This window comes from Myxocyprinus asiaticus, chromosome 29, assembly GCF_019703515.2.
Source record: "Myxocyprinus asiaticus isolate MX2 ecotype Aquarium Trade chromosome 29, UBuf_Myxa_2, whole genome shotgun sequence".
In the NCBI taxonomy this organism is placed as follows: Eukaryota; Metazoa; Chordata; class Actinopteri; order Cypriniformes; family Catostomidae; genus Myxocyprinus; species Myxocyprinus asiaticus.
Genome location: NC_059372.1, coordinates 19,958,698 through 19,985,038, shown reverse-complemented (window position 1 = coordinate 19,985,038; position 26,341 = coordinate 19,958,698). Strand labels below are relative to the sequence as shown.

Genomic DNA, 26,341 nt, shown 5'->3' with positions numbered 1-26,341 from the left:
AAAGAAAATTAAAGAAAAAAGCCCCGCACCATGGTACAATGATCACACTCATGCTCTCAAGAGAGCAGCTCAGAAAATGGAGCGCAAATGGAAGAATACAAGATTAGAGGTATTTTGTGTTGCATGGAAGGATAGTGTCTGTAGCTACAGACAGGCAATAAAAGCTGCCAGGTCAGCATATTTTAGCAAACTCATAAAAATAACCACAACAATCCTAGGTGTTTATTCAGTACTGTGGCTAAATTGTTAGGAATAAAGCATCGAATGAACCAGATATTCCGTCGCAGCACAATAGTTATGACTTCATGAATTTATTTACTGATCAAATTGAAATAATCAGAAATAAAACTGGAATTATACAATCGTCTGTCACAGTACCACAGAAAACAGTATCTCATAATTTTCCTCACGTGCAGCTTCAATCCTTCACTGTCATAGGTCATGAAGAGTTAACAAAACTTATCGAAACATCAAAAGCCACAACATGTATGTTAGATCCAATACCAACTAAGCTCTTAAAAGAGATATTCCCTGTAATCTCAGAACCTCTTCTTAATATTATTAACTCCTCGCTATCCTTAGGACATGTCACAAGAAACTTTAAAATGGCAGTTATCAAACCACTTATTAAGAAGCCTGGAGAACTGGCTAATTATAGACTGATTTCAAATCTCCCATTTATGTCGAAAATACAAGAAAAGGTAGTGTCCTCCCAACTATGTTCATTTCTACAGAGAAATAGTATATATGAACAATTTCAGTCAGGATTTAGGTCCCATCACTATACAGAGACTGCACTTTACAGAGTTACAAATTACTTGCTCTTATCATCTGATCGTGGCTGCATTTCACTTCTAGTGCTTAGTGCTGCCTTCGACACCATAGATCATGACATTCTCTTGAATAGGCCTGAGAATTATGTTGGCATTTGTGGACTTGCATTAGCATGAATTAGGTCCTATTTAGCAGACTACTATCACTTTGTCTGTGTAAATGAGGAATTGTAAAATCAAACAAAAGTTAAGTATGGAGTGCCACAGGGATCAGTTTTAGGGCCTCTGCTTTTCTCCTTATATATGCTTCCCCTGGGAGATATTATCAGGAATCATGGAATAAGTTTCCACTGTTATGCCGACAATACCCAACTTTATATTTCTTCGAAAACCGACAAAATTTCACAATTCTTCAAATTAGCAGAGTGTATCAATGAAATTAAAGATTGGATAGCCAGAAATTTCCTTCTACTCAATTCTGACAAAACAGAGGTACTAATTATTGGACCAAAAATCTCTAAAAAAATAAGCAGCTAAAATATAATTTGACTCTCGATGGATGTAGTTACATCGTCTTCTACAGTGAAGAACTTAGGTGTTATATTTGATACCAATCTGTCCTTTGAAAAATAAATTTCCAATGTCTGTAGAACTGCATTCCTCCACCTCAGAAATATTGCTAATTTATGACACATGCTCTCTGTTGCTGATGCCGAAAATCTAATTAATGCATTGATGACCTCAAGACTAGATTATTGTAATGCATTACTGGGAGGATGTCCTGCAAGTTCAATAAATAAACTTCAATTGGTTCAAAATGCAGCAGCAGACTCAAGTGCGATTACCCAAGTAGACTTCTGGCAGTTGAACATGTGAAAAACATTAAAAACAAATTTGTTGGGGGCCTGGGTAGCTCAGCGAGTAAAGACGCTGACTACCACCCCTGGAGTCGCAAGTTCGAATTCAGGGTGTGCTGAGTGACTCATATATATATATATATATATATATATATATATATATATATATATATATATATATATATATATATATATATATATATATATATCACACACACACACACACACACACACACACACACACACACACACACACACTACTGTTCAAAAGTTTAGGGTCACTTACTCATTCTTTATTTTTTTCACATTTTAGAATAATAGTAAAGTCATCACAACTATGGAATAATAGAAATGGAAATATGGGAATTATGTTGTGACTAAAAAAAAAATCCAAAATAAATCAAAACTGTGTTATATTTTAGCATCTTCAAAGTGGCCACACTGCCTAGATTCTGCAGAAATGTACTCTTGGCATTTTCTCGACCAACTTCTTGAGGTATCACCCTGGGATGCATTTAAACAGTATTGAAGGAGTTCCCATCTACATGCTGGGCATTTAGTGGCTGCTTTTCTTAATTATTCGGTCATCCATTAAAAAAAAATAAATATTTAATAAGATTTTAGTTTTGGGGGCCTGGGTAGCTCAGTGGTAAAAGACGCTGGCTACCACCCCTGGAGTTCGCTAGTTCGAATCCCAGGGCATGCTGAGTGACTCCAGCCACGTCTCCTAAGCAACCAAATTAGTCCTGTTGCTAGGGATAGGGTAGATTCACATGGGGTAACCTCCTTGTCGTCGCTATAATGTGGTTCGTTCTCGGTGGGGCGCGTTGTGAGTTGAGCGCAGATGCCGTGGTGGATGGCGTGAAGCCTCCACACGTGCTATGTCTCCGTGGCAGCGTGCTCAACAAGCCACGTGATAAGATGTGCGGGCTGATGGTCTCAGACGTGGAGGCAACTGGGATTCGTCCTCCGCCACCCGGATTGAGGTGAATCACTACGCGACCACGAGGACTTAAAAGCGTACTGGGAATTGGGCATTCCAAATTGGGTGAAAAATGAAAAAAAAAAAAAAAAAAAAAAAAATTTATATATATATATATATATTTATTTATTATTATGTTGGCACAATTATATTTTTGTCTACAAACCTAATTTCAAACATTTAAGCATACGCCTTCAGATCAAAAGGTTTTTAAGATCACGAGAAACATTTCAGGCAAGTGACCCCAAACTTTAAAACAGGCTGTCATTGGTGTGTGTGTGTGTGTGTGTGAATGGGTGAATGAGACACAGTGTAAAGCGCTTTGTAGAAACACTAAGGTTAAAAAAGGCGCTATATAAGTGCAGACCATTTACCATTTATAAAAATAGGAAACAAACTGGATAACTTATGCAGGATAGCCATATACAGACAGATATGTGAAAAGTAATGAGAGAATAGTTAAGTGTACACTGATCAGTCACAACATTAAAACCACCAGCCTAATATTGTATAGCCGCCAAAACAGCACCAAACCGCATCTCAGAATAGCATTCTGAGATAATATTCTTCTCACCACAATTGTACAGAGTGGTTATCTGAGTTACCGTAGACTTTGTCAGTTTGAACCAGTCTGGCCATTCTCTGTTGGCCTCTCTCATCAGAATGGTGCCAAAAACAAAAAACATCCAGTGAGTGGCAGTTCTGTGGATGGAAATGCCTTGTTGATGAGAGAGGTCAACAGAGAATGGCCAGACTGGTTCAAACTGACAAAGATGCTGGTTGGTGCTGTTTTGGCAGCACAAGGGGGACCTACACAATATTAGGCTGATTTGGTATTATATTGAGGGATATTTTTGAGTCAAAGTCATGTGTCTGTTGTAATGATTCGATTCAAAATGGGGTAGACAGTCCAGTGTCTTCGCGGATACCGCGATATGGTGAGGCAACAGTGAAACTATTTCAAGCATTAGCATCTCCAGCATGAAAGCTCAGCTGAAACAAGTAAACTATTTTTGTTATGGTCTAGTAAACTCCTTGGAACACATGTTGTGTTCCTCTCACTGAAATAAGATCCTTAGGATGGTAAATGCTATAGATCTTCCACATTTCTTTTGTTACATTACTATTATTGATCGATTAAATTAATAACGGCAAATACTTGATTGATTAATCAATAACAACCCTAATATACATATATTTCTCCATGTCAACCTCTCTGCGCCCCCTAGTGTGCGAACTCTGTATTAAAGTATCCTCTCATGAGCACCACTCACTCATTAACACAGAATTTACAGGTTGGCTTTGAAAATGAAAACTAAAAAATAAAAGATAAAATGAAAAATACAATAAAATCTGAACTTTGCATTTTAATTTTAATTCTGTCACTATATTTTCATATTAATATCCTGCCTCAAGACTGTAGTGAAAATGCAATGTCAAAAAATAATTTGCATTTTAGTTTTTAATTTGACAGGGACGATGCATTGTTACTGTGAATATCGCTCATGTTGAGTGCAATATTCCACTTATCATTATTAATTTACGACACCTCCTGTGCTGATTAGTCAAGTAACGGTGGTCACACCGCTTCTGGCAAAGTAAGCGCTAATCTTGAGGCTGAACTGAGGTCAAAACAATTTGTTGATCGATGGCCCAGCATGCAAAACAATTACATCTGCATTACAATTTTAGGACAATGTTTGTTAGCCTTCTACTGTGTGGTAATAAGGGCTGAAACGATTAGTTGACGTTATTGACAACGTCGACAAAAATTGTCGACAAAAATTTTCATTGTGGAATAGTTGTTTGATCTCATTTAACGTAACATGAGATCACATTAAACTCTAATGATGACGCACAAGAGCAGCACTGCAGCTCACGCCTGACTGAGGAGAGGAAGAATTACACAGCTCACAGTCCGGATGCACTCTAAACTTTCCAAACAGATTCAGGTGATGTAGATCACGAAGTATGAGGGGATTATAATGCAAAAATACAAAATAAGTAAATACAGAAGCACTCTCATTGCCGCTCCGCTGAAGCAAAACTTGCGTGTCGAGCTTCTTTAAAGGAAACACCCTGGCGTTACATCTTTAATGCAGTTATATTCAAAGCATTATAGTTTTATTAAAGTTCAAATAATATGGAAGCAGATCATGTAAATAACTACAAACTCAATTCAAGTAACATTAAACTTTTCCCAAAGTATAATTAGGAGGTTGACTAATTGAAAGAACTAGTCGCCCCATAGGTTACATTTTCATTGCAGTGGGCATTAAATCTTTTAAAATCTCATCCTCCACAAAATTAATCAGGTGGCAGACTGTGGCCATACGCTTTACTGCGTTCATGATTCGCGTCAATGCCAGCTTTAAGCACCGCTTTGAACTCCACATGAAAAACTCTTGCAAACTAAAACATCTTATTCTGCGTGTTGGTGATAGTTAAGACTTGACGTGCTTCTGTGGTAATTAAAATGCGCCTTACATAGACCCCATTTCCAACTAGTATTAAGATGCATTTTGGGTGATCCGATCACAGGTGCTCAGCCCTAAATACAGGTCTAAACAGGGTCTAAATTTTTTGTGAGCAGATCACAAAAACCACATACAAATTACTTCAAAAACTCACGTGACAACATCAGATTTGAGGGGTAAACACTAATCCGTCCTGTATGTGTCCTGGCAGCATTGAAGCGCCACCCCTCACCTGTCAATCAACCACTGTGCTAAAACAAGAGTTTAAACTTTGCAGTAATCCACTAAAATAACATACAATTCTGCTTGACATGTTGCATTTGTGCCGCATCTGGGAGAAACAGCACGCTGTTTTTTCGCGCTTTTTGTCTTTCTGACTTTGTTGCACTTTATTATCATGCAGCATACTGGCATAGTGATTTATGTATGTCGTCGTGAAACAAAGACCCTCCCCTTCAAATCAGAACATAAGTGGTCACAGGAGACGCATTTAAGCGACCAAGTGTAAACAGCGATTTGTCTCACCTGACCACGTGTGACTTGATCACCCGAGACGCATCGTAATACCAGATGTAAATGGGGTCATAGGCTGAAAAATACTTCATTTCTATCACAAGTCCCATCTGGTTAGGGTTAGAATGATTAGGTCTTTTCCCACCTACAGTCCTGGTACTTTTCCTTTAGTAACTTTCTAGACGAGAACTCTTACGAGGCATGGAACACCCAAGGAGTTTTACTGTTGCATTTGCATTCCCAAAAGTTACCACCGTAGTGACGTCATCTAGTATCGACCATTTTTCTGCTGACATGGTTGGAACCGGTATTTTAGAGCTCCATGGTTGGTATGCGCGATTCAATAGCAACAACATCACTGAAATCAACAACACAGATGGAGGACGCCGCGATTGGAATTACACTTTTGTTAGGGCTGTTTTACACAAGCTTTGGCTGCATCCGAAAATGTAGGCAGCTGCCTAATCAGTAAATGGTTTTTAAGACAGCGTTTTTGGATGAATGGAACTCTAAAGGAAACTGGTCTCTGAACCATTTAAACAGTATCTTATTTCATCCTACCTCCTTTTACAGCCCCCGAAGGCAGCATTTTCCCATTTTCAGATGCAGTACTGAGTCTTCAGGTTACAGTTCAAACTGGGTGTGAGAGCTGTACGTGTGGAGCTCCGTGCTGCAGCAGCCGGAGTGAGAGGAGAGGGAAGGCAGTCAGACTACCACGCAGCATGCCCTGAATTTAGTGGACATTGGCAACAGGTTGAAAATGCACTATAAACCTATTTATCAACACAATCTTTTACAATAAAGGCTTTTATGACTCAACATAAATTACTGTACTGAAACTCTCACTCATTGACTTAAATATGTCTTGATACAATTTACCACACAGTAACAGGCACACAATACTTCCCTCATGTAAACTAGATTTCATGACAGTTTAGTGTATAATAGAGTTCAATTACCCACTCTCGATAAACAACTGATTATTTTTATCTGTGATACCAGGAAAAATAAGATGTAGTAGTCCAGAAATCACTATTTTCTGTATAGTCAAACAGTACAGATGCAATGAAAACTCAAAGCATGTCCCTCAATAAAGATACAAACACACACACATGTGTGATCCTCTTTGGATACTTTGTTGGTTTTACGTTATTTCTGAAAAGGGAACTGTAAAATTAGCAAATTCCTCCGAGTAGCTGGCTAGCGGCTATTTGTTTACAAATGGCGGCTGTGGACTCCTCTCATTTCTCAATACTTTGTGTGTCATAGGTTTTTAACCAATCACAGGCTGCAGCACCTCCCACGGTAAACCACAGTACCTACATGCCCGCAAAGTACCTACTCCAGAGTAGGAGCTAAAAATCCCCCTAAAATGGTTCAGAGGAACTATAGTTCCTTAGGTTCGAAAGCAATGAAAAGTACTAGTCCCAGAGAAAAGTACCTAAAATGGGGTTTAGCAGAGGGAAAGGGCCCAAATCGCTACACCCTACAAACACTGGAATAGTAAAAAGTGGTGAATCTAAACCACTCTAATTTACAAATACTGACAATTAACTGGACTCTTAAAAGTGGTACTTTGTTTTTACCATTTACTACATTACCCAACAAAGGCAAAACACAGTAACTACATGAACACTGCAACTGAGAAAAAAGTAAAAAAGACACTAGTAGATTTTATAGTTACTGCATTTTTAACACTCAGTTTTCTCTGAATCTGAGCATAGTTGAGCTAAACCTATCTGTCAAAGGATAGATCAAAGTCAATTTCGACAGAACGTGTACCTACTACATTTTACCTTCTCATGGCAAAATACCCCTATGAACAAGCATGACACCTATGCTGAGCTAATACATGAAAGCAGCACAGTGTTCCAAGTGTTTGATGTACAGCTCAAACTCGTGCAGTTATCTCATTCTTTGCTGCAGAGGAATGACTGTCAGTACATCTCTGCTAGCAGATTCAAATCAACCCACAGTGCTGCAGAAACTGGTTTTTCTCCCTGAGCTAGCTAGAGTACAGGCATCTGGCTAAAATGTCAATCATAGGTGTCTGAAGACTACAGTTTAACAAAAAATGGGAGTCTGACTTCTGCTGACTGAAGTTGATTTCTGCTTCAGTAAAATGTTCAGAACAAATCCTCGGTTATAAAAACAATGTGTGCTCTTACCACTACAAATTTCCCTGGAATTTCCCTTAAATCAATTTCAGGGATCAATACAGTCTGTCTGTCTGTATAATTGGCCAACAATTAGTGATCCGCAGCTCATATCTGGACCCCGGATTAGTTCCATTTAAACTGTGAATCATATCGCAGTTTATATTAATTATAAACATAAGTTTTTTATCACCACATGGAACAGCTCTCTTTTACACTGCACGTAAATCTGCATCAGAAGCTACATGTATACCATAACAAGCTCCGTTGCCACACTTCTTAATGTATAAAAATGTATATATATGTACACCAATCACAGCAAACAATTTAGGTCAACGTGTCTGCCGCTAATTGATTCTTGTGCACAGCTGACAGAAAAAGCACACCCCTATGATCTGTCATGACAATGGCTAGTAAACTCTGGTGCATTTTTGGGATACCGCTCGCAGTTTTTCACTCTCATATTTTAATGAATTTTTCATTCACACATACTTTGAAGAAATAGCAAAAAATTGGTCAAATTTTTCAGATAAACCCCCCCAAATGAATAAAAAAAGACTCCAATTATTCATAAATAATATTGTATGTATTTATAATCTTACTTGTTGTCCTAAATCTGTAAACATGTAATTCTGGTTCTGTTCAATCAACCTCACTTTGAAAAGTCTCATTTTATTCCACTAGGTGGCAAAAAGCAGTAGAAAAAATATTTTTTCTCTCTATCACATCCCATCAAAATATACAGATCTGAAATGTAGGTGGCGCTTTAACGCATTTTAGCCCTCACAGATGTGCTCGTCCCTAGACATTCAGTCTAATATTCAGTTCAAGCACCACCCTTGTTGTTTCATTGTAAATCTTAGACACCGAGTGGACTAGAAGCTAAATCTATGTGTCTTTACCGAGATCCTACCCTTTGTGATGAAATAAAACATTTTATCATCAATAGTAGAAAACATATTTCCTGATGATTTGTTTTGCATGCTTTTCCTTCTGGATGGCATATTTTGTTCTGGACATTGTGAGCTTGCTTCAGCCAAGCAAGCTCACAGACAAGTAAACAATGGCTCATGTTTTAGAGAACTTCCTAAGGTAAAAGCAGGTATAACCATTTTAGTTATTTGGGGCTTACAGCAGCAGTTATTGGAGCATAACTGAGATATTTGTATTTGATTACTTACAGAAATCATATTTCACTTTGTGATTCTTTTGAAAATCTTTCAAACTGTTGTACATGGCAACAAAATTACTATACAGTCACATTCCTTAGGGTGAGAGCTTTCATTTGATATATGACTTGTCCATTTATGTGATATGTGAAGGACTTTTATTTTTATATACATATTTCTACCCCATTACATCTGGGGGAGCGCTAATTTTTTATTTTGTTATTTTTAGTAACAAATGTAGAAGTGAAAATTTCAGATTCTAATCTTTCAAACGATACCTCGTTTGCCTGACTTATGTATACGGAGACTTTAACATTTAAGCATAAACTTTTTTCGCACCACCTTTTTTTTTTTTTTGTTTGTTAAAGGGGTTAAGCTTTGATGTAGCATTTAATTAGCAAAGAATCACATAAAATATCTAACTTCTGCTCAAATCTAATGTCAGTTTAGCATTCTTTATATGCTGTACACATTCTTTACTGGATAAAGCAGCCGTATTTGAAAGACTATTTTATCCATTTAGGATAGAGGATTTATAACTTTTACATTCTGGCTGCCAACCTAAAAATTTACAGTGAATCATGTACAATTCTAGACTCTACTTAAGGGGGTCTCAGACCCTGTCTTTCATCTCAGCCCATGTATAGGCTACTGTATTCCCTTTAATCAGTGAAAGAATTCGCTCATAAAAGCACTGAATATTCCTGAAATGCACATTGCTGAAATGCATTTGGACCTTTGCTGGAAAGGAAATTTAGAGACTCCTTGGAACTTCATTAATTGATGTTTGATATATTCAGTGTATTTAGCCTTGCACCGGCTAATTTAGCTACTATACACAAGCGTGTAACCAGGTCTTCAGCTAAAAATAACGTTTTCGTCATGGTTTCTCTGAAATAGGTGTTACACTTATGTTTCTAATTTGCTGGTCTCTTCATGAGCCAAGTTTAACCCCATGAGACAATGTTGGAACAAAAGCCACAGAACAGGTGCGATCATATACTGATTGCAATTTCTGACATGAGTCAGAAAGTGCCAGTGAAATCATAGTGTCTGCCACCTTGCCATATAAAAACATACAACCTTTACCTCGTGGGACAGTAAAGAAGCATTGAAATGCTTGTCAATGAAAATTCATCTTTCACACAAAGTGTCCATACACACACATAGGGGAAACAAAATATTCATATTTAGTGTTCCGCATTAGAAAGAAAGTCATATGTGTTTGGAACAGCATAAAGGTGAGTAATTTATTAATTAATTTTCAGATTTAGGTGAACTATCCCTTTCAATGTTTCTCTACAACACTGATCTATTTTACTGCTTTATTTCCTGTTAAAAGACAAGCCTGTTAGGGGTAAGGGTTTGCATTTTTAACCATACACGGCTGCAGGTCTACACAAATAAATCAATAAATTAGATTCCCTCCCTGCCACCAACCCTGAGCTTTAAGAGAGCAGCAACATGGAGATTTGCAACCACACAGCAGTGAACATAAAGCCTTCACGGGTTGCAGGGAATTCTCACCAGTCTCAAAACCATGGGCCATCTCTTTGGCCCTGTTGTGGAAGGGGAATTTGTGACTATGACAGAGAGATAGAGATACAGAGAGAAAAAGAGAACATGCAAAAGAAAAGGCTGGCTGTCTTTTTTCAGCCCTGCACATCACTCTGGCACTATGTCATACTGTCGATCCCTGGTCATTCCTGTCAACACATTCCACCCCACACCACCCCATCAGTGTGTATATTCACAAAGACAGCTATTGTCCCTCTGGTGATCGCCCACTGACCTGCTCTATCTGCCCTGCACTGTTGGCCATCTCAGAGGGAAATACAAACAGCACAGTGAGAAGCACTGCAGGGGTGTGAGAGCAGGATGGTGGGGGAAGGAAAGAGAAAGATAAAGGGAACAAGAAAGCAGTAGATGAGTTTGCTAAGGTATACCTGCATTTCTTAGATTAGGCAGTCTGGCCACTAGGGGTTGCATAGACTAGTTGACTATAACTAATATAGTCAATAGGGATGCACCGATCCGATACCTGGATCGGTATCGGCTCCGATACTGAAGCTTTTAGACGGATTAGGTATCGGTCCAACGAGCCCAATCCAAATCCGATACGGTGTGTTAGTCACATTCGTTAATGTCAAGCTCCAACAATGACACAAAAGAACCATAAAAACACCATTAAAGCAGTTCATATGACTCGTGCATTTTACTCAAAGCCACTTGAAGACGTGCGATAGCTCTGTGAATCACAAAAGGCTGTGTTTAATAAGTAAATATATAGTATGCGCAGTGCCAGCGCATTAGTGAATGGTGCTGCTCTGTTGACACAAATCACGCACAGGCTGGTGATGCACTCGCGGCTAATTTTAGCCTTCACAGCGGTGCGCAATATTTGAGCGCTACTCAAGAACAGCATCTCAGATGTAGATGCTCAATAGTTCGGTTCACTTATAATATGCATTTAGAACGGCACCGGAGGTGCATTTTACTAGAATTTGAATAAGAAGCGAATTAAACTTCTGTGAACTTGCCTACAAACAGATACATACAGGAATTCCTGGAGAGTTCAGAATGTAAAAATAAAAGTGTGAGGGTTTAAAAAGTGCACGATTTAAATATATTACTGTTGTATTTAAAATTAAAATTAAAAGTCAATAATAATAATAATATTAATAATTTATTATTATTATTATTATTATTATTATTATTACAATTTTTACAATTTTAACAATATTTAAGTTGAATGGGTTCCAAAAAATAACTGTGAATGAAAAGTGGACTGATGTCTTACAACTAAATTAAACAAAAAACAGATCTGAATCCTTTAAAGTCCAGATGCAAGTTGAAACATTTTTGGAAAAAAAAAAAAAAAAAAAGAAAAAAGGCAAAAATAAAACACTGGTTTCTTTTCTACTGATGACTTACACTGGAATTACTGTTCATTTTGCTGCTACATTACCCAGTATCCTATTGAATAATAAAGTGTTTCTTAACAAGCTATACATTTATATTGAAATAATGTGTAGTTAGAGGTTTGTGTTTCTTTTCATATTAAAGAGTACTCCCAATTAGTTCCACACAATAAAGATATTCTAAACTGATTATGCAAAAAAACAACATTGGTATCGGCTTGGGAATCGGCCGATACTAAGATTTCCAATATCGGAATCGGAAGAGAAAAAGTGGTATTGGTGCATCCCTAATAGTCAACAGTGTTAGTCTGAAATAAACAGGTCACTTTTCACGTGTTTTACAAAACATGTCTGTAGGAAATACAGCGGGTGGCGGATTTCTGAAACGTAGGATGGCAAGGAAAGACTAATTCATATTAATGAGGAAAGCTCTACCTGATTTGTTAGGGTTACGTTTAGGGGTTGAATTCTAGTTTCTCGGATCATTCAGGTAGCTCTTTCCTGATAAATATTATTGAACTCTTCAATCAGTTATGGCTTTACTCATGAATATATATGACCCCTGCCAGCCTACGTTTCGGAAACTCTCCAGCGGGTGTAAAAGTCAATGGTTCTGCACTCAAAGAGAAAAGTGGCTCAAATGTACTTTGTTAAAGATGACAAGATGCTACAGTAACTTCCAATATATGCAAAGTGGCTTTCAAATATAACAGAAATACTAGTGCTATGAATTAAAATTTAAAAAAGGCAACCACGACTAGCGCTCGTTAGTGATTTTTAACGTGATCAGTACAACTTTGTGTTTGGACATCTGACCTGGTTGCTGTTCGCTCGTTCAATAAAAGCACTTCAAGTTGGAGAACGATGCCGGAATGTATACCCATCTTGCACACTAGATCCCATCTCTGCCCGTAATCATCTGTACCTGTGGCTGTAAGAGTTGGAACCGCCAGCAGCTACAGGTAGTCCAGGCTACACTAAAATATGTTCAGACACTTATGTTAACTTTTAGCTAAGTTAAAGCTCGACAAATGCCTACCTATTGTTGCTCATTTCTAATAAAATGGTGTTTACGAGGAGATAACAATGGTTTGTTTATCCTATCCAAAACATTCCATTCACATACAAAACAACACTCAGACCATCGCAGATCATTTTCCCATCAGGTGTCAACCTCCATAAGTGCTTTTCCTTGGCAACCTGTAGGACCTCAGGCACAGCTTAACTGGCTGGCTATCTAATGCTTGATGACATATAACTCTGTTGCTATTTTTTTTTTTAAAGGAATAGTTCATCAGAAAATTAAAAGGCTCTCATTTACTCACCCTCATGCCATCCCAGATGAGTATGACTTTCTTTCTTTTGCAGAACACAAACCAAGATTTTAAGAATAGGTCCATACAATGCATGTGAATGGGGTCCAACACTTCCATCCATGTCTTCTGAAGCAATCGATTTTGGGTGACAACAGACCAAAATGTAACACATTTTTTACTGTACTTTGTGCCATTGCAGTCTCTAGGCACAATCATGATTTGAAGCTCGATTACACTTCCTAGTGCTTGACACATGCGCAGAGGGCTAGATGACACTATAGGACGTGTAATCGAGCTTGAAATCATGATTGCCAAGGAGACTGCAGATATCAATATTTATAGTGAAAAAGGATGATGTCACGACTAGTTGAATTAGACTTGACTATTCGACTCTCAATAATCAGTAGTTGTACAACCCTACTGGCCACATAATGGTTGCGCCTGTGTTTGTACACACAAATATGGACTATTTCAAAGACTTTCTTTTCAGGGATTAACGCAGACTTAAGCAAGTAGGTATAGCTGCAGGCCGAAGAATTCCAAATGGGGCGGAATCTCCAAAAAAAGGTGGGGTTAAAGGTAGGGAAAGAGTTAGGTAAGGGGTCCCTATATCTTTAATGGCGGTTTGGAGCTCCCACCCCTTTATGGAGCAATGCCTGCACCTATATCCTTCTCGACTCAAACCCTGTTTATACTGACAGCGATTTTGTCGCTAGATATCACTAGTCTCTGTACTCTGTGTCGGTAGTGGGTGTGCCTACTGCTGTCACTCTAATCAGTTTACTTGCCCCTTGGAATTAGCATTCTGGAGGGGAAAGTGCTCAGTCATATCAATAAACAATCTTTCAATGTATCAGTCAAACTCACTCAGAATGCCATCAATTTCTGACATGCTTTTCCACACATCATTTTTTTATTACATCCATGAATGTGATTTTTTAAGTCATTAAAAAAAAAATTTAACCACTCCACAGATTTCATATTTTTGGCAAGTTTGGCATGACACAAGTAATTTTTCCAATAATTGTTTACAGACAGATTGTTTCACTTTTAATTGACTATACCACAATTCCACTGGGTCAGAATTTTACATACACCAAGTTAACTGTGCCTTTAAGCAGCTTGGAAAATTCCAGAAAATGATGTCAAGCCTTTAGGCAATTTGACTATTAGCTTCTGGTAGGCTAATTGGAATCAATTATAGGTGTACCTGTGGATGTATTTTAAGGCTTACCTTCAAACTCAGTGCCTCTTTGCTTGACCTCAGAAAAAAAATTTTGGACCTCCATAAGTCAGGTTCATCCTTGGGAGCAATTTCCAAATGCCTGAAGGTACCACGTTCATCTGTACAAACAACAGTACGCAAGTATAAACACCATGGGACCACACAGCCATCATACCACTCAGGAAGTAGACGCATTCTGTCTCCTAGAGATGAATGTAGTTTGGTGCGAAAAGTGCAAATCAATCCCAGAACAACAGCAAAAGCCCTTGTGTAGATGCTGGAGGAAACAGGTAGACAAGTATCTATATCCACAGTAAAACGATTCCTATATCGACATAACCTGAAAGGCTGCTCAGCAAGGAAGAAGCCACTGCTCCAAAACATCCATAAAGAAGCCAGACTACAGTTTGTAAGTGCACATGGGGACAAAGATCTTACTTTTTGGAGAAATGTCCTCAGGACTGATGAAACAAAAATGTTACTGTTTGTCCATAATGACCATCGTTATGTTTGGAAGAAAAAGGGTGAGGCTTGGAAGCCGAAGAACACAATCCCAACGTTGAAGCATGGGAGTGGCAGCATCATGTTGTGGGTGTGCTTTGCTGCAGGAGGGACTGGTGCACTTCACAAAATAGATGGCATCATGTGAAAGGAAAATGATGTGGATATATTGAAGCAACATCTCAAGACATCAGCCATGAAGTTAAAGCTCGGTCGCAAATGGATAATGACCACAAGCATGCCTCCAATGTTGTGGCAAAATTGCTTAAGGACAACAAAGTCAAGGTATTGGAGTGGCCATCACAAAGCCCTGACCTCAATCCGATATAAAAGTTCTGGGCAAAACTGAAAAAGCGTGTGCTAGCAAGGAGACCTTCAAACCTGACTCAGTTACACCAGTTCTGTCTGGAGGAATGGGCCAAAATTCCAGCAACTTATTGTAAGAAGCTTGTGGAACGCTACCCAAAACGTTTGACCCAAGCTAAAAAATTTAAAGGCAATGCTACCAAATACTAACAAAGTGTATGTAAACTTCTGACCCACTGGGAATGTGATGAAAGAAAGAAAAGCTTAAATAGATAATTCTTTCTATTATTATTCTGACATTTCACATTCTTAAAATAAAGTAGTGACCCTAACTAACCTAAGACAGGGAATGCTTTCTATGATTAAATGTCGGGAATTGTGAAAAACTGAGTTTAAATGTATTTGGCTAAGGTGTATGTAAACTTCTGACTTCAACTGTAGAACAGTGAAATCGATGAAAACAACAACTCTGTCTTTCCTGCACTCAGCTCCATTATCTCATAAGAGACAGATGACGTGTGCTCCACTTTCTTCTCTCATTAGCAATCATGCGTTATATCGCTCTGAATTTGCATAAAGTTAAACTTTTCTCAACTTTGTCACGTCTCTTGATCGCTGACGCTCGTGTCGCCGGAAGTCGCTAGCTCTCATTGAAAATGAATGGTCTCCTGTCGCATCCAGTGACAAAATCACTGACCATGTGAATAGGGCTTTATATTCACCAAATTATGGATCAGGCTATAGAATGCTAGCTTAGGCACCTGACCCTCATGTTCTCTATGTGTCGACAAAGGTTGGATAGATACCGAAATATGACATTGATATTACTAAATCAATACCTCAGGCAACAAAATTACAGCTGCGGGCAACTGATGTAATCAAACTAGAATGTCAATACTCAATAGATTCAATTATTAAATGTAAATGGTTCATGATTAATCTCATGCTTTTTGTAGTTAACATGTTAACACATTCAGTTTATTTTCTAAGGAAAGAAAACAAAATAACTTGTAGGTGCTGGGTTTGGCAATTCAGTTGGATGACACGTTACACTATATACTGTATGTGCATTAGGGATGTCATAAAATATCAACATATCATTTATTGATCGGCACGTTATTTTATCGGTATATTTTTGAGGCATCGATATATTAAAATTAGCCGACATTTAAATTAGAAGCATTTAAAGTGACGTTGATGAGGTTAGTGAAACTGGTGTAACTGTGTGATGTTTATTATTCAATTTCTCTGTATGTAGCATTGAATAGGTCTTTCATTCAAGCTGTCAAACCACAAAAAGACATACTTGTTACTGAAAATACATTGTGTAGGCTCTATGAAAGATACATATACACAATATATCATTCAGTTATACTAGAGTAAATAATCGTTGTCCTTTGATATTGATTTGGGTCGAATTTAATGGAAAACTATGCGACTTAACGCACCACTTCAGAATGTTGATGCTGAACGTTGGCAGTGTATGTGTACCTTTGTAGAAAATAAATAATTGTTTCGAATTTTAGAATGCGCCATGTCGTCTGCCAGACGCGTCTGGTGTGCAACCCCCTTTAATTTACCCTGCCACTCACAGTTTACCAAAGTTGTGTTGAGAAATATGTCTGAAGAGAATAAGACTATTGTGCAATGAGCAGTCCTATTTATATCTGAAAAAAAGAATCGATATTAGTATATATCGCTTATCATCGGGAAAATCTTCCAATTATTAATGCGTGATAAAGGCATCGATCCCAAGATTAATGTGTATACAAAAAAAGACTGAACAGAGGTAGATTTCTGCAACAGTTACCATCTGATGGTATGTTTGAACAAAAAAAATTATATTTCATGTAGGGCTGGGCAATACGGCTACAAAAATTCTCTCTCGATATTTTTCAGCATATTGACGATATTCAATATATATCTCGATAATTATTTTTTTTGCTCTGAAATGGCTCAAAAGTTTGTTCTTTTTTTTTTAATCAGAGGAACCATCATTCTATCCAAAACGGCCACTGTAGCCAAGTAGATTCAATATTTTTAAAGCATTGAATAAAAATCTAGTTAAAAGTAATGAAGACTTTTTTCACTAAATGAACACAAGTGAAAGTGAGATCTAAGGATTTTCATTGATATGGACTTTTATATTTATATTTTATATGCATTTAGGGTTGCTAGAATCACTGTGACAACTGCCCTACCCCAGTGGTGGAGTGCCACCGGTGGTGATATGCATGTAAATGTATGTATTATCTTATAAGACCTTGCGAAAGTCTGAAATAAATAGAAATAATAGTATATGAGTATAGTCAAGTATTGGATCCTTAGTTACTGTGTTGCCGATTGTTAATGCTAAATACGTTTATTAGTCTTTGTTATCGGAATAAAAAAAACACCTTGTATATTTTGTCAGTAATTTCATTGACTGAACTTTTGTTCAGTGTGGCTGGAAACATCATCACCCCAATGAAATCCTCTCTAAAACCGGACAATGTGGTTTTGCTTCTGTCGAAAAAAATTTAAAAATTTGACAGCTTTCAGCCAAGGTAGGACTGAACCATTTACTGCTGTCCAGCTGTTTACTAATATTAAGTCTTGTTGTATATTCGAGTTTAGCTATATTAACAGATTTAGATTTTTTTAAATATTTTTAGCCAGTGACGTTTACAAGTTAATGATGTACAAGAGAGCTACTGGTCCAATATCAAGCAGAAATGTTAAAGCCAATGCAAACTAAACCCAATGTCCCCCTAGGGCATGTTTGTCTTCTGGGGGGTGGGGTCCCCCTCTGTCGTTTTCATCACCCGTCTGGCCCACAGTTGTTTCCAACTTTCACTTTTGGTTGGTTGTTTGGTAGTTTTTTTTTTTCAGGCACCAGTGCAACTGAACACATTGTACTGCCTGTAGTTACGCCACTGTTTGCAATCCAGTGACCTCAAACTTCAAATCATTCAGAGTTCCACCCTGAACCATAACTTTTCTCATCAATACAGTTTAGAATTAGAGTTTGAAAGATCGTGAAACAAATATGGGCAGCATACATTGCTTGCCCCGTGCTTTCCAGAGAGCATTTATATAAGGCAATAATCAGCCACACAACCAATGGAGTTTTGTCCTGCATTGATTGCCCACAGGGCTGGAACCAATCCCAAATGTCTATGACGAGAATCTACAAGTACATGCTCCAGGGCATGGCCTCAGTCAATAAGCAGCCATTACTCCAATCCATTTCTATCATGCTGAGTGCCAAGTGGAGAGCCCACAGCCCAGCTGTCCAAGGAGCAAACAACATGAAAGCACAAGCTCATTCAACCAGCAATAACCTGGACAATGTCAGATTAGTTCACATTTAGGATGAGGCTGACTCACAAGAGATATTTTATAGAAGATGAAGGCATGGAAAGATTGCATGTTAAATTTTGCATTCGTTTCCGAACAGTAAAGCAAGTTCAAGGCCATGAAGGACAAAACACGTTCAAAATTTACAAGGCGAGAGAATTTTGGAAACCATGATCCAAAAGGCCTAACTGAAACTGTCTTGCCTGGCAGGCCTTTAAAGGTACTGAAATAATCAAAGCTTTTAAAAAAAAATAATTATTTACAGAACTCTCAGACTCCAAAACAGATTCTGGCTTCAACTGATCAATTCCTTGGCATGTATTCATTCATCACTGTGATAAGATACAACTGTGACCTTGTGGTATAAATAACAGTGTGCAATGTTTTAAAGAGCCCATAATATGCTAATTTACAGGTTCATAATTTTATTTTGGGGTCTACTAGAATAGGTTTAAATGCTTTAATGTTCAAAAAACATTAATTGTACATTTCTTTTCCCCGTTCTTCATACTCTGGCCGAAATGCTCTGATTCACCTCCTGTCTCTTTAAAGCCCCCACTTTCCCAAAAGCCCAGTCTGCTCTGATTGGTCAGCTGGCCTAGTCTGTTGTGATTGGTCAACCACGTAGAGCGTGTGTCGGAAATGTAACGCCCCCTTACCATAACTGAGTTTCAACTCCCGAGTCTTCCTGAGCAGCTGTAAACACTATTGTTTCTATGGTAACAGTGCCGTCGGTTTTTGCCGTACCAGTTCGAGCCCGAGTCCGATAATGAAAGAATTAATGAAAGTTTGGAAGAAAAAGCTGATCGACCTGAATCACCTTCGCAAGCATGACTTGAGCAGGATGTTTCACAGTGGTAAGTTTTAATTTTGCAGCTTTCTTACAAGTACACTGTTGATAATTATGAACCTATAAAAGCTTCAAGTAAGACATGTAGTGCATCTAAGTTAGTCATCTTTTGCTGGAATGGGTGTAGCCAAACCTTTTTCGCCTGAGATATGAATGGAGAACAGAAGCTTACTCCCAGTTAGTGAGCAAGATAGCCGTGGACTACCGAATGCGGCCGTAACATTATAGCTTGTAATTATAAAATTATATAAGACTCTTGTGATCGACCACTTTGTTACACAGTTTTAGGTAAAAGCCGGCCCACAACTGAATAGTAAATCCTTACCAAAACAATAACGTTACAAAGCAAGTTAGCCGAGCACTATCGTGGAATGCAGACGTAAAATTACCATTTGTAAATATAAATCAATTTCCACATTTGATCACTATTCATGATAGTAAGAATGACACAAAAACTGCATAATTCTACACAACTGTAGGTAAAAGTGGGCCCGCAGCTGATTAGCAAAACTATTTCAACACAGTAACATCAGCTATCAGGTTAGCAGAGGCCTACAGCTGTGCACTGGGTGTACACCATAGCTACAACACAAAACTCCGCATTTGAACTCTCTGTAGCAGATAAATCCACAAATAATCAAGCCTACTTACAGGTTGTGATCCTGAAGCGCCAGATTGTCCCAACAAATTGGGACCTGCACCATCTTTCAGGGGTAACTGACTTGAAAATCCAGCATTGGTTGTGGTTGTACTGCTAAATAATTAAAATAAAGTTTAACAACTGATTCTTTAATACGTCTGCTTTTGGAAGTCCAAACAAAGAGGTTTTGCTTTTGCAGTGAAGAAAACAGCATCTTCTCGACATGGCGACAACACTAACCCAACTCGTCCTGGCCTCAGCTATAACTACGTTTGTTTGAGGGTGGGCCAAAGTAGCCCTTAGGCGGGCATTATGCAAATGTGTTACATAGTGATGTAGATACTTTACGAAAGAAATGGCTGGACTACAAACAGCCCGTTTCTTGTAGTTCTTGAGCAGTGTTGTCTGTGGGAGGGAATAACTCCCTTTTATATGGACTTTGTGCTTTATAACTCTGCCGACCTTTTACATGCACAAAGAGCTGTTACACACTAAAGGAAAGGTAAAATCCCCAAAAGCATAATAGGGCCTCTTTAAGTTTCTTTCATTTCAAAAGAGTTAGTGCTAATAGAACCAAAAAATTATTTGCAAATTCTGTGCGTTTTCCAGTATAGATTAATTGTTTAAAGCTGAAGTGTGCAATTTCTGTGCCACTATTTGGAATTGCAAAAATAATTAGGTTTTCCCAAACATTTCCCCCATCTGCCATTGGTTGGCCAAAAAGTTAGCCCCACCACAGATTCACACTATTTGTTGAGCCAATGTTGCTTTGTCAAACATAGCAATATTTTGATAGCACCACAGAGTCACAGTGATTTCTATTTTAGAGGGAATCAACCTATGAATGGTTTACTTACAGTTGTCTCAGCATATTAAGCTGTATAGAATAAAGTGTTTTATCATAATAAAATTACACACTCAAGCTTTAAAATGTTGAAAATGATGTGTACATACATACCTGTTTCCAGAGGAAGCTGTCATCAAGGTTAAGTCTCCATGCTGTAATAATATGAATTGTGGAGAGCACAGCCCCGGTAATCACAGCCGCTCTCATACGCACAGGCAACAATGTGTAGATGATGTAGATAAAGAATACTGTCCACCAGATCCCTTCAGATGCACTGCGGGGAGCCACCATCAACACTCCAAACACCTGCACCACCACTAACACCCCCATTACCAGGTAGCTCACTATCCACATATATTCCTGGTGGAAGCCATTTCTGTTACACAACACCATCAAGGCCAAGAACAGGCCCATGGCTACAGAGAGCACAGAGGCGTATGCAATGTCAGGTGGACCTTGGATGCAGTGGAAAGCCATCATGACCCCACAAACCACAACCAGCACTCCCATCAGCATTGTAAGAGAGCTCTGGTTTAGCCTGAAGAAGTATCGCTGATATAATCGCTCAAGCTTGGCCGATTGGAACTTCTTAGACTCAAAGATGTGAGCCAAACGTATCAAGCAAGCCAAAAAATTCATACTGGGACCCTTCCTCTCTTCTCCACCATCATCCTGGTCCTCTCCATCTTTTGTTTGCTTCAATTCAACATCTTCAAAGGCCAGGTCCACAGCTCTCAGCCCCACATCGCCCTTTCTGCCATAGTGGTCTTCCTGCCAGACACAGCGTGTGCTGAAGTTGCTGCTAGTGGCGCCCCCTGCTGCACGAGAGTAGTGTTGTGATGGAGACTCTATGGCCTCTGTGTCCCGAAGACAGCTCATGTAGCGTGGGTTGCACAGTGACGAGTCCCTCTTGCGCCTCGACTTCCTGCCATTGCGTTCACCCCATGCTGTCTTCTGGTGTTCCACTCTTGCAGATTTAAAGCCGTTGACCCAAGACATCCTAGAGTAAAAAAGGACACAATACAGTTCAGTATTATTAGCCAACATAATGTTATTCTACAGATATGGTTCAGGTCTTTTTTTAAATCCCTAAACAAAGACGAAAATAATCAACTGTAGCTCATAGAGAGTTCAAGCTACATCCACCAAACTTGGCACAGACCTTCAGACTGTTCAGATCTAGTGTGCTATATCCTTTCTAACTGGTCGGAGATAAGGTTTTCACACAGCGGACAATCAAAACGCTGAAAAATCCCATAGTCTTAGACTAAGGGAATGTTCAAACGAGCCAAGACAATTCAACTGTCAAAAAATTTAATTGCAAACAAACACACAAAAGGCCGTTAATTTGCTTTAAGTGCTACTCTCTCTTTCTCTTTCTTTCAATCTAACTACCTTTCTGTCTATCTATCGATGTATCAGACGTTCTTTCTGTCTGTCTTTCTGACTGTAGGACTTGTAAAACTGTCAATCTTTTAAAGCAAGTTTAAACTTTCAGACAAGGCTTTGATGTTCAAGCCAACATCAAAATTTGTCTTGGCAAACTTTACCTATCTAGTTATAATGAACAAACTAACTGAAATACAATCTAACAAAATTGGAAAAATAAAACAGACACTAAACAATATATTTCCATGACTCCAAACCTTACTAAAATAAAATAAAAATGACCAAAAATGAAATAGACTAACTTGTTAACTAGTATATAACTTAAAGTATATTCTAAAATTAGATAACAATAGGCTAACACTAGACGGCCCTGCAAAATTTAACAGCATTGCACCTATTCACATGGTATCAATTATAACACTGAAATCAACAGCCCAAAATTGTAAAAGTAAAATAAAAACTAACTACACTAAAAAACTACAACTAAACTGAAACTAGAAAACACTAAAAAAACTAAATCTAAACTGAAAGTAACAATCCTAAAATGAAAACAAACGACTTAACAACTAAATTGAAAAGACATATTGAAAATACAATAGAAATAAAATCAAAACTAGGTATTTTCCTCATAACACAACATTCCAGGAGCGGATGTAATTGTATAATCCAAGCGACTAACATATTTATAGAGTAATTGTTGCCAAGCTGTTTGGTGAGGTCAGCTTACCTGTGTGGCTTCCCCTTTGTGTGGCGACACTGCTCTCTTTAGCAAGGCACTGCATTTACTCTAATATAGAGAGATAATATTACCAGCTTTCTTCTGAACACATTCACAGGGTTTGTCTCTGAGTTCCGGGACACCCACTTAAAGCACAGGGTCAATAGAAAATTCTTGTACAGCGTCAAGACCTCTGCATCTCCCAACCACCCGAGTCTGTTTGTACAAAACAAATAAAGCACATGGAGCATGAGTGGAGCGTGAAAATGAAGAAGAAAAAAACCACATGACAAACCTCGCTGAGATTATCAGTGTCTGATTACTGCAAATAACTTTCACTAACAGCTGTTGCTGAACTTCTATGAAGTGTTTATTCATGTACAGTATATTTTACATTAGGTAAGTAACAAATTTAAGTAAGTCAATATTAAATATTAACCTGAATTAAAGCAATAATGAACCAGCTATTCTGCTAGTTTTTGTACTTTGCCCTTCCCTTTTTTCTGTTCATTTTGTGCCTAAAATCTTAGATCTACTTGGAGTGCGTGTAATTTTTCAATATTAAAATATGTCCTCCTCTCACAGCTTAATACGTTTGCCATTCACAGGTTGATTTCCCCAAAAAGTGAAAACAGTGTGGTGCTTTGAAAAGTTTGAGCATTCTGACCAACATGACATAGCAACACTGGCTCAACCAAGGAAGTGAATTTGGGGCGGGACCATTATTTTCTGACCAGTCACAGATGGGAGGAGTGTTGGGAAAGCTGTTTGAAAACAGTCATAATTTTTGCCATGTTGTTTGGTGATGCTAGTTAGACAAAAATTACATTTCACCTTTAAAAACTGTCAATTCTTGTTAAAGAAAGAAAAGAGCTGAAAATGAAATAAGAGCAGGAATACTCTGCTATGATTAGATTTGCCAGAAGAAAGTGTGCTCTTGACATATGTGTGAGAGAAAAACAGCACGAATACAAACGTTTGAAGAGAATCGGGTTAAACCGTCTCTGTCCAACTGACTCGGATCTGACTTGCAAAGAGCTAACCACAAAAACAGTGCTTTTAAAGATGGAGATTTTCCCCAAAATGTAAACACAAGCCAGTTTTTAGCTTGCTGTCTGACAACAAAGGACTTAATGCCTGTGTGCCATCATAAATCAACAGTCCGTAATTCAGATTAAATTGTGCATGCTTCCCCACATTTACTCAGATGAGTCACCACTTTTCCTTATGTCAGGGGCATTAGCAACTTCAAACGATTTTTTTAATGACTTACTGTCTGGAAATGAAATAAGATGTAACCAACTCCAATTCGGCTATAAATCACTGATTTTACCACAATGACAACAGTTGACAACAACATGTGCATTACTGATCAAAATCAAGCACAGCTACCTAAATAAAGTAATAGTGGTCTGTGGGACACTTGGGTATTTTTTCTCCATGAATCCCACTCTAATGACATTGTGGCTTTACATTATATTGCAAGCACTAATTTAACTTGGCAGGAAGATTGAACCATTCATTCAGTATGGGAGACCAGGGGCCATTGTAAATTTCTCCATAACTCACAGAGTACAACAAATCTACCTGCAATGTTTTTGGAATAAGAAACAAACAAATGTACCAACAGTAAAAGCACCATTAAAATGTTTACAGTAAAAAAGACTTGAGCATAATATTAAATTTAACACAAGAAGTCACCATCACAGGGTTGGGAAAAACTTGAAAAAAATGATACTAACCCACTGTACTTCTAATAAGAGCACATAAAAGTAATAAAAATATGTTTTCACCTTTAGATGGTAAATTAATTCTTTTAGCTGTCAGAAATAATGTGTTTGTTAAGCAAATGTATAAGTGGTACCCTAAGTCGTACCTATAATTAATTGAATAATAATAATAATAATAATTATATTAGTTAAAAAAAAAAAAAAAACTCAATTTCCAACTAAATACTTAAAGGAAATAATATTCATAACACTTTATATAGATTTTCAATCTTTAAATTCAGTCATACATTGCACTTACAATGTATATACACGGCGATAAAATAAGTTTCAATTCAAAGGTATCAAACTTTAGGCAGCAGAAGTAAAATACTGTACATCCAAAAAAAATATATATATATTATTATTTTATTTTATTTATTTTTTGAAAATCACTTCTCATGCAGAGAGTGAGAACTTTACTGAGGTTTTTTTTTTCTGGGTAAGTGTCATCACAGCTTGTTTGTGATTGAAAAATGTAAGGGAACATAATAGATTATATGAACGTTAAACCTTTAACTTTGTTGCAGTAATGCTATTAAAATGAGAAGCAATACCTACATGACAGGACATCTAATGCAAAGATCCTATAAGTTAGACACTTCAAATGGCATCCACGAAAAATGCACAGAATAACACATAGGACACCAGTATTGTGAAAATAGTAACCTAAGTTTCCTGTGTCAAAGACAACAACCTGAGTGAGAACATTTAAGGGTCCACTGGCATAACACCCAAAGACCTGTCCAGTGCAATGACATTTTAGAGAGTTTTAGAGAGGTCAAATCTCAATGTTGCATTGTTGTTAAACAAGTAAACACCATAAATCCAAACCTGGCTAGTTTCTATTGCATTACACTTTAGAGCCACTTGCAGTGGGGTTACAGTTGCTGAATACAAGCTCATACCTGATCGAGAAGCGATTCATCCTGAGAGACCAAATGCAGCTACATTTTCTATGTTCAAGTGCTTGTTCTACAGCTTTTTGTCTTCATCAGCGTAATTTTAAAGACTGAATGACCGATGCAACTCTAACATGTTGGCTGAGATTCGTATATGCTGCTGCTGTTGCTAACAAGCCCTTCAACACACTGTAAAACAGCAAGCACACGTTTCAAGAGTAAGCGAAAGCACATCCATAGGGCAACCAGCACTCACCAAAACCCCCCATGAATCAGCAGCGAAATGCGCTTCGTGTCTTATTGGCAAAAGCGCGGAGTGAAACTGTCCCTTGTCCGGCAGCGCGTGTGTACAGCAAGTGACTGGGCGATGGTTACATTCTTGCACACGCTTGGCGATACAGACACGTTCGTCTTCATGCTCCCTTCACACGCTGCTACAACTCACTGAAGTGGGGAGTCCCCCTAGAGGTGGAACCGGTGTGTGTGTGTGTGTGTGTGTGTGTGTGTGTACACGGGTTTGGCTATACCTAGTGAGGGCCAATTTTTTGAAAACGGCATACAAAATTTCATACAAAAATATGAAATTAGATTTTGCACAAAACTTACATTTAGGGCTTTTTGAAATGTGACATTATTTTCAGGACACTTACGCATGTTTTACTTTTACAATTCCCATTGTTTCCAATTATGATTC

The 26,341-nt window shown here is 38.1% G+C and overlaps 1 protein-coding gene across 1 annotated transcript in view; it reads right to left on the bottom strand.

Moving 5' to 3' along the window:
• LOC127419596 (adenylate cyclase type 6-like) overlaps positions 1-26,064 on the bottom strand; it is an 81,187-nt gene extending 55,123 nt beyond the window's left edge. Inside the window, exons 1-3 of the mRNA XM_051661113.1 lie at positions 25,904-26,064; positions 22,989-23,195; positions 20,984-21,872 (exon numbers count right to left, since the gene is read on the bottom strand). Coding sequence (XP_051517073.1) covers positions 20,984-21,871 — 888 coding nt within the window. The 5' untranslated portion in view covers position 21,872; positions 22,989-23,195; positions 25,904-26,064. The remainder of the gene's footprint in view (positions 1-20,983; positions 21,873-22,988; positions 23,196-25,903) is intronic.
• Positions 26,065-26,341: the final 277 nt, after the last annotated feature.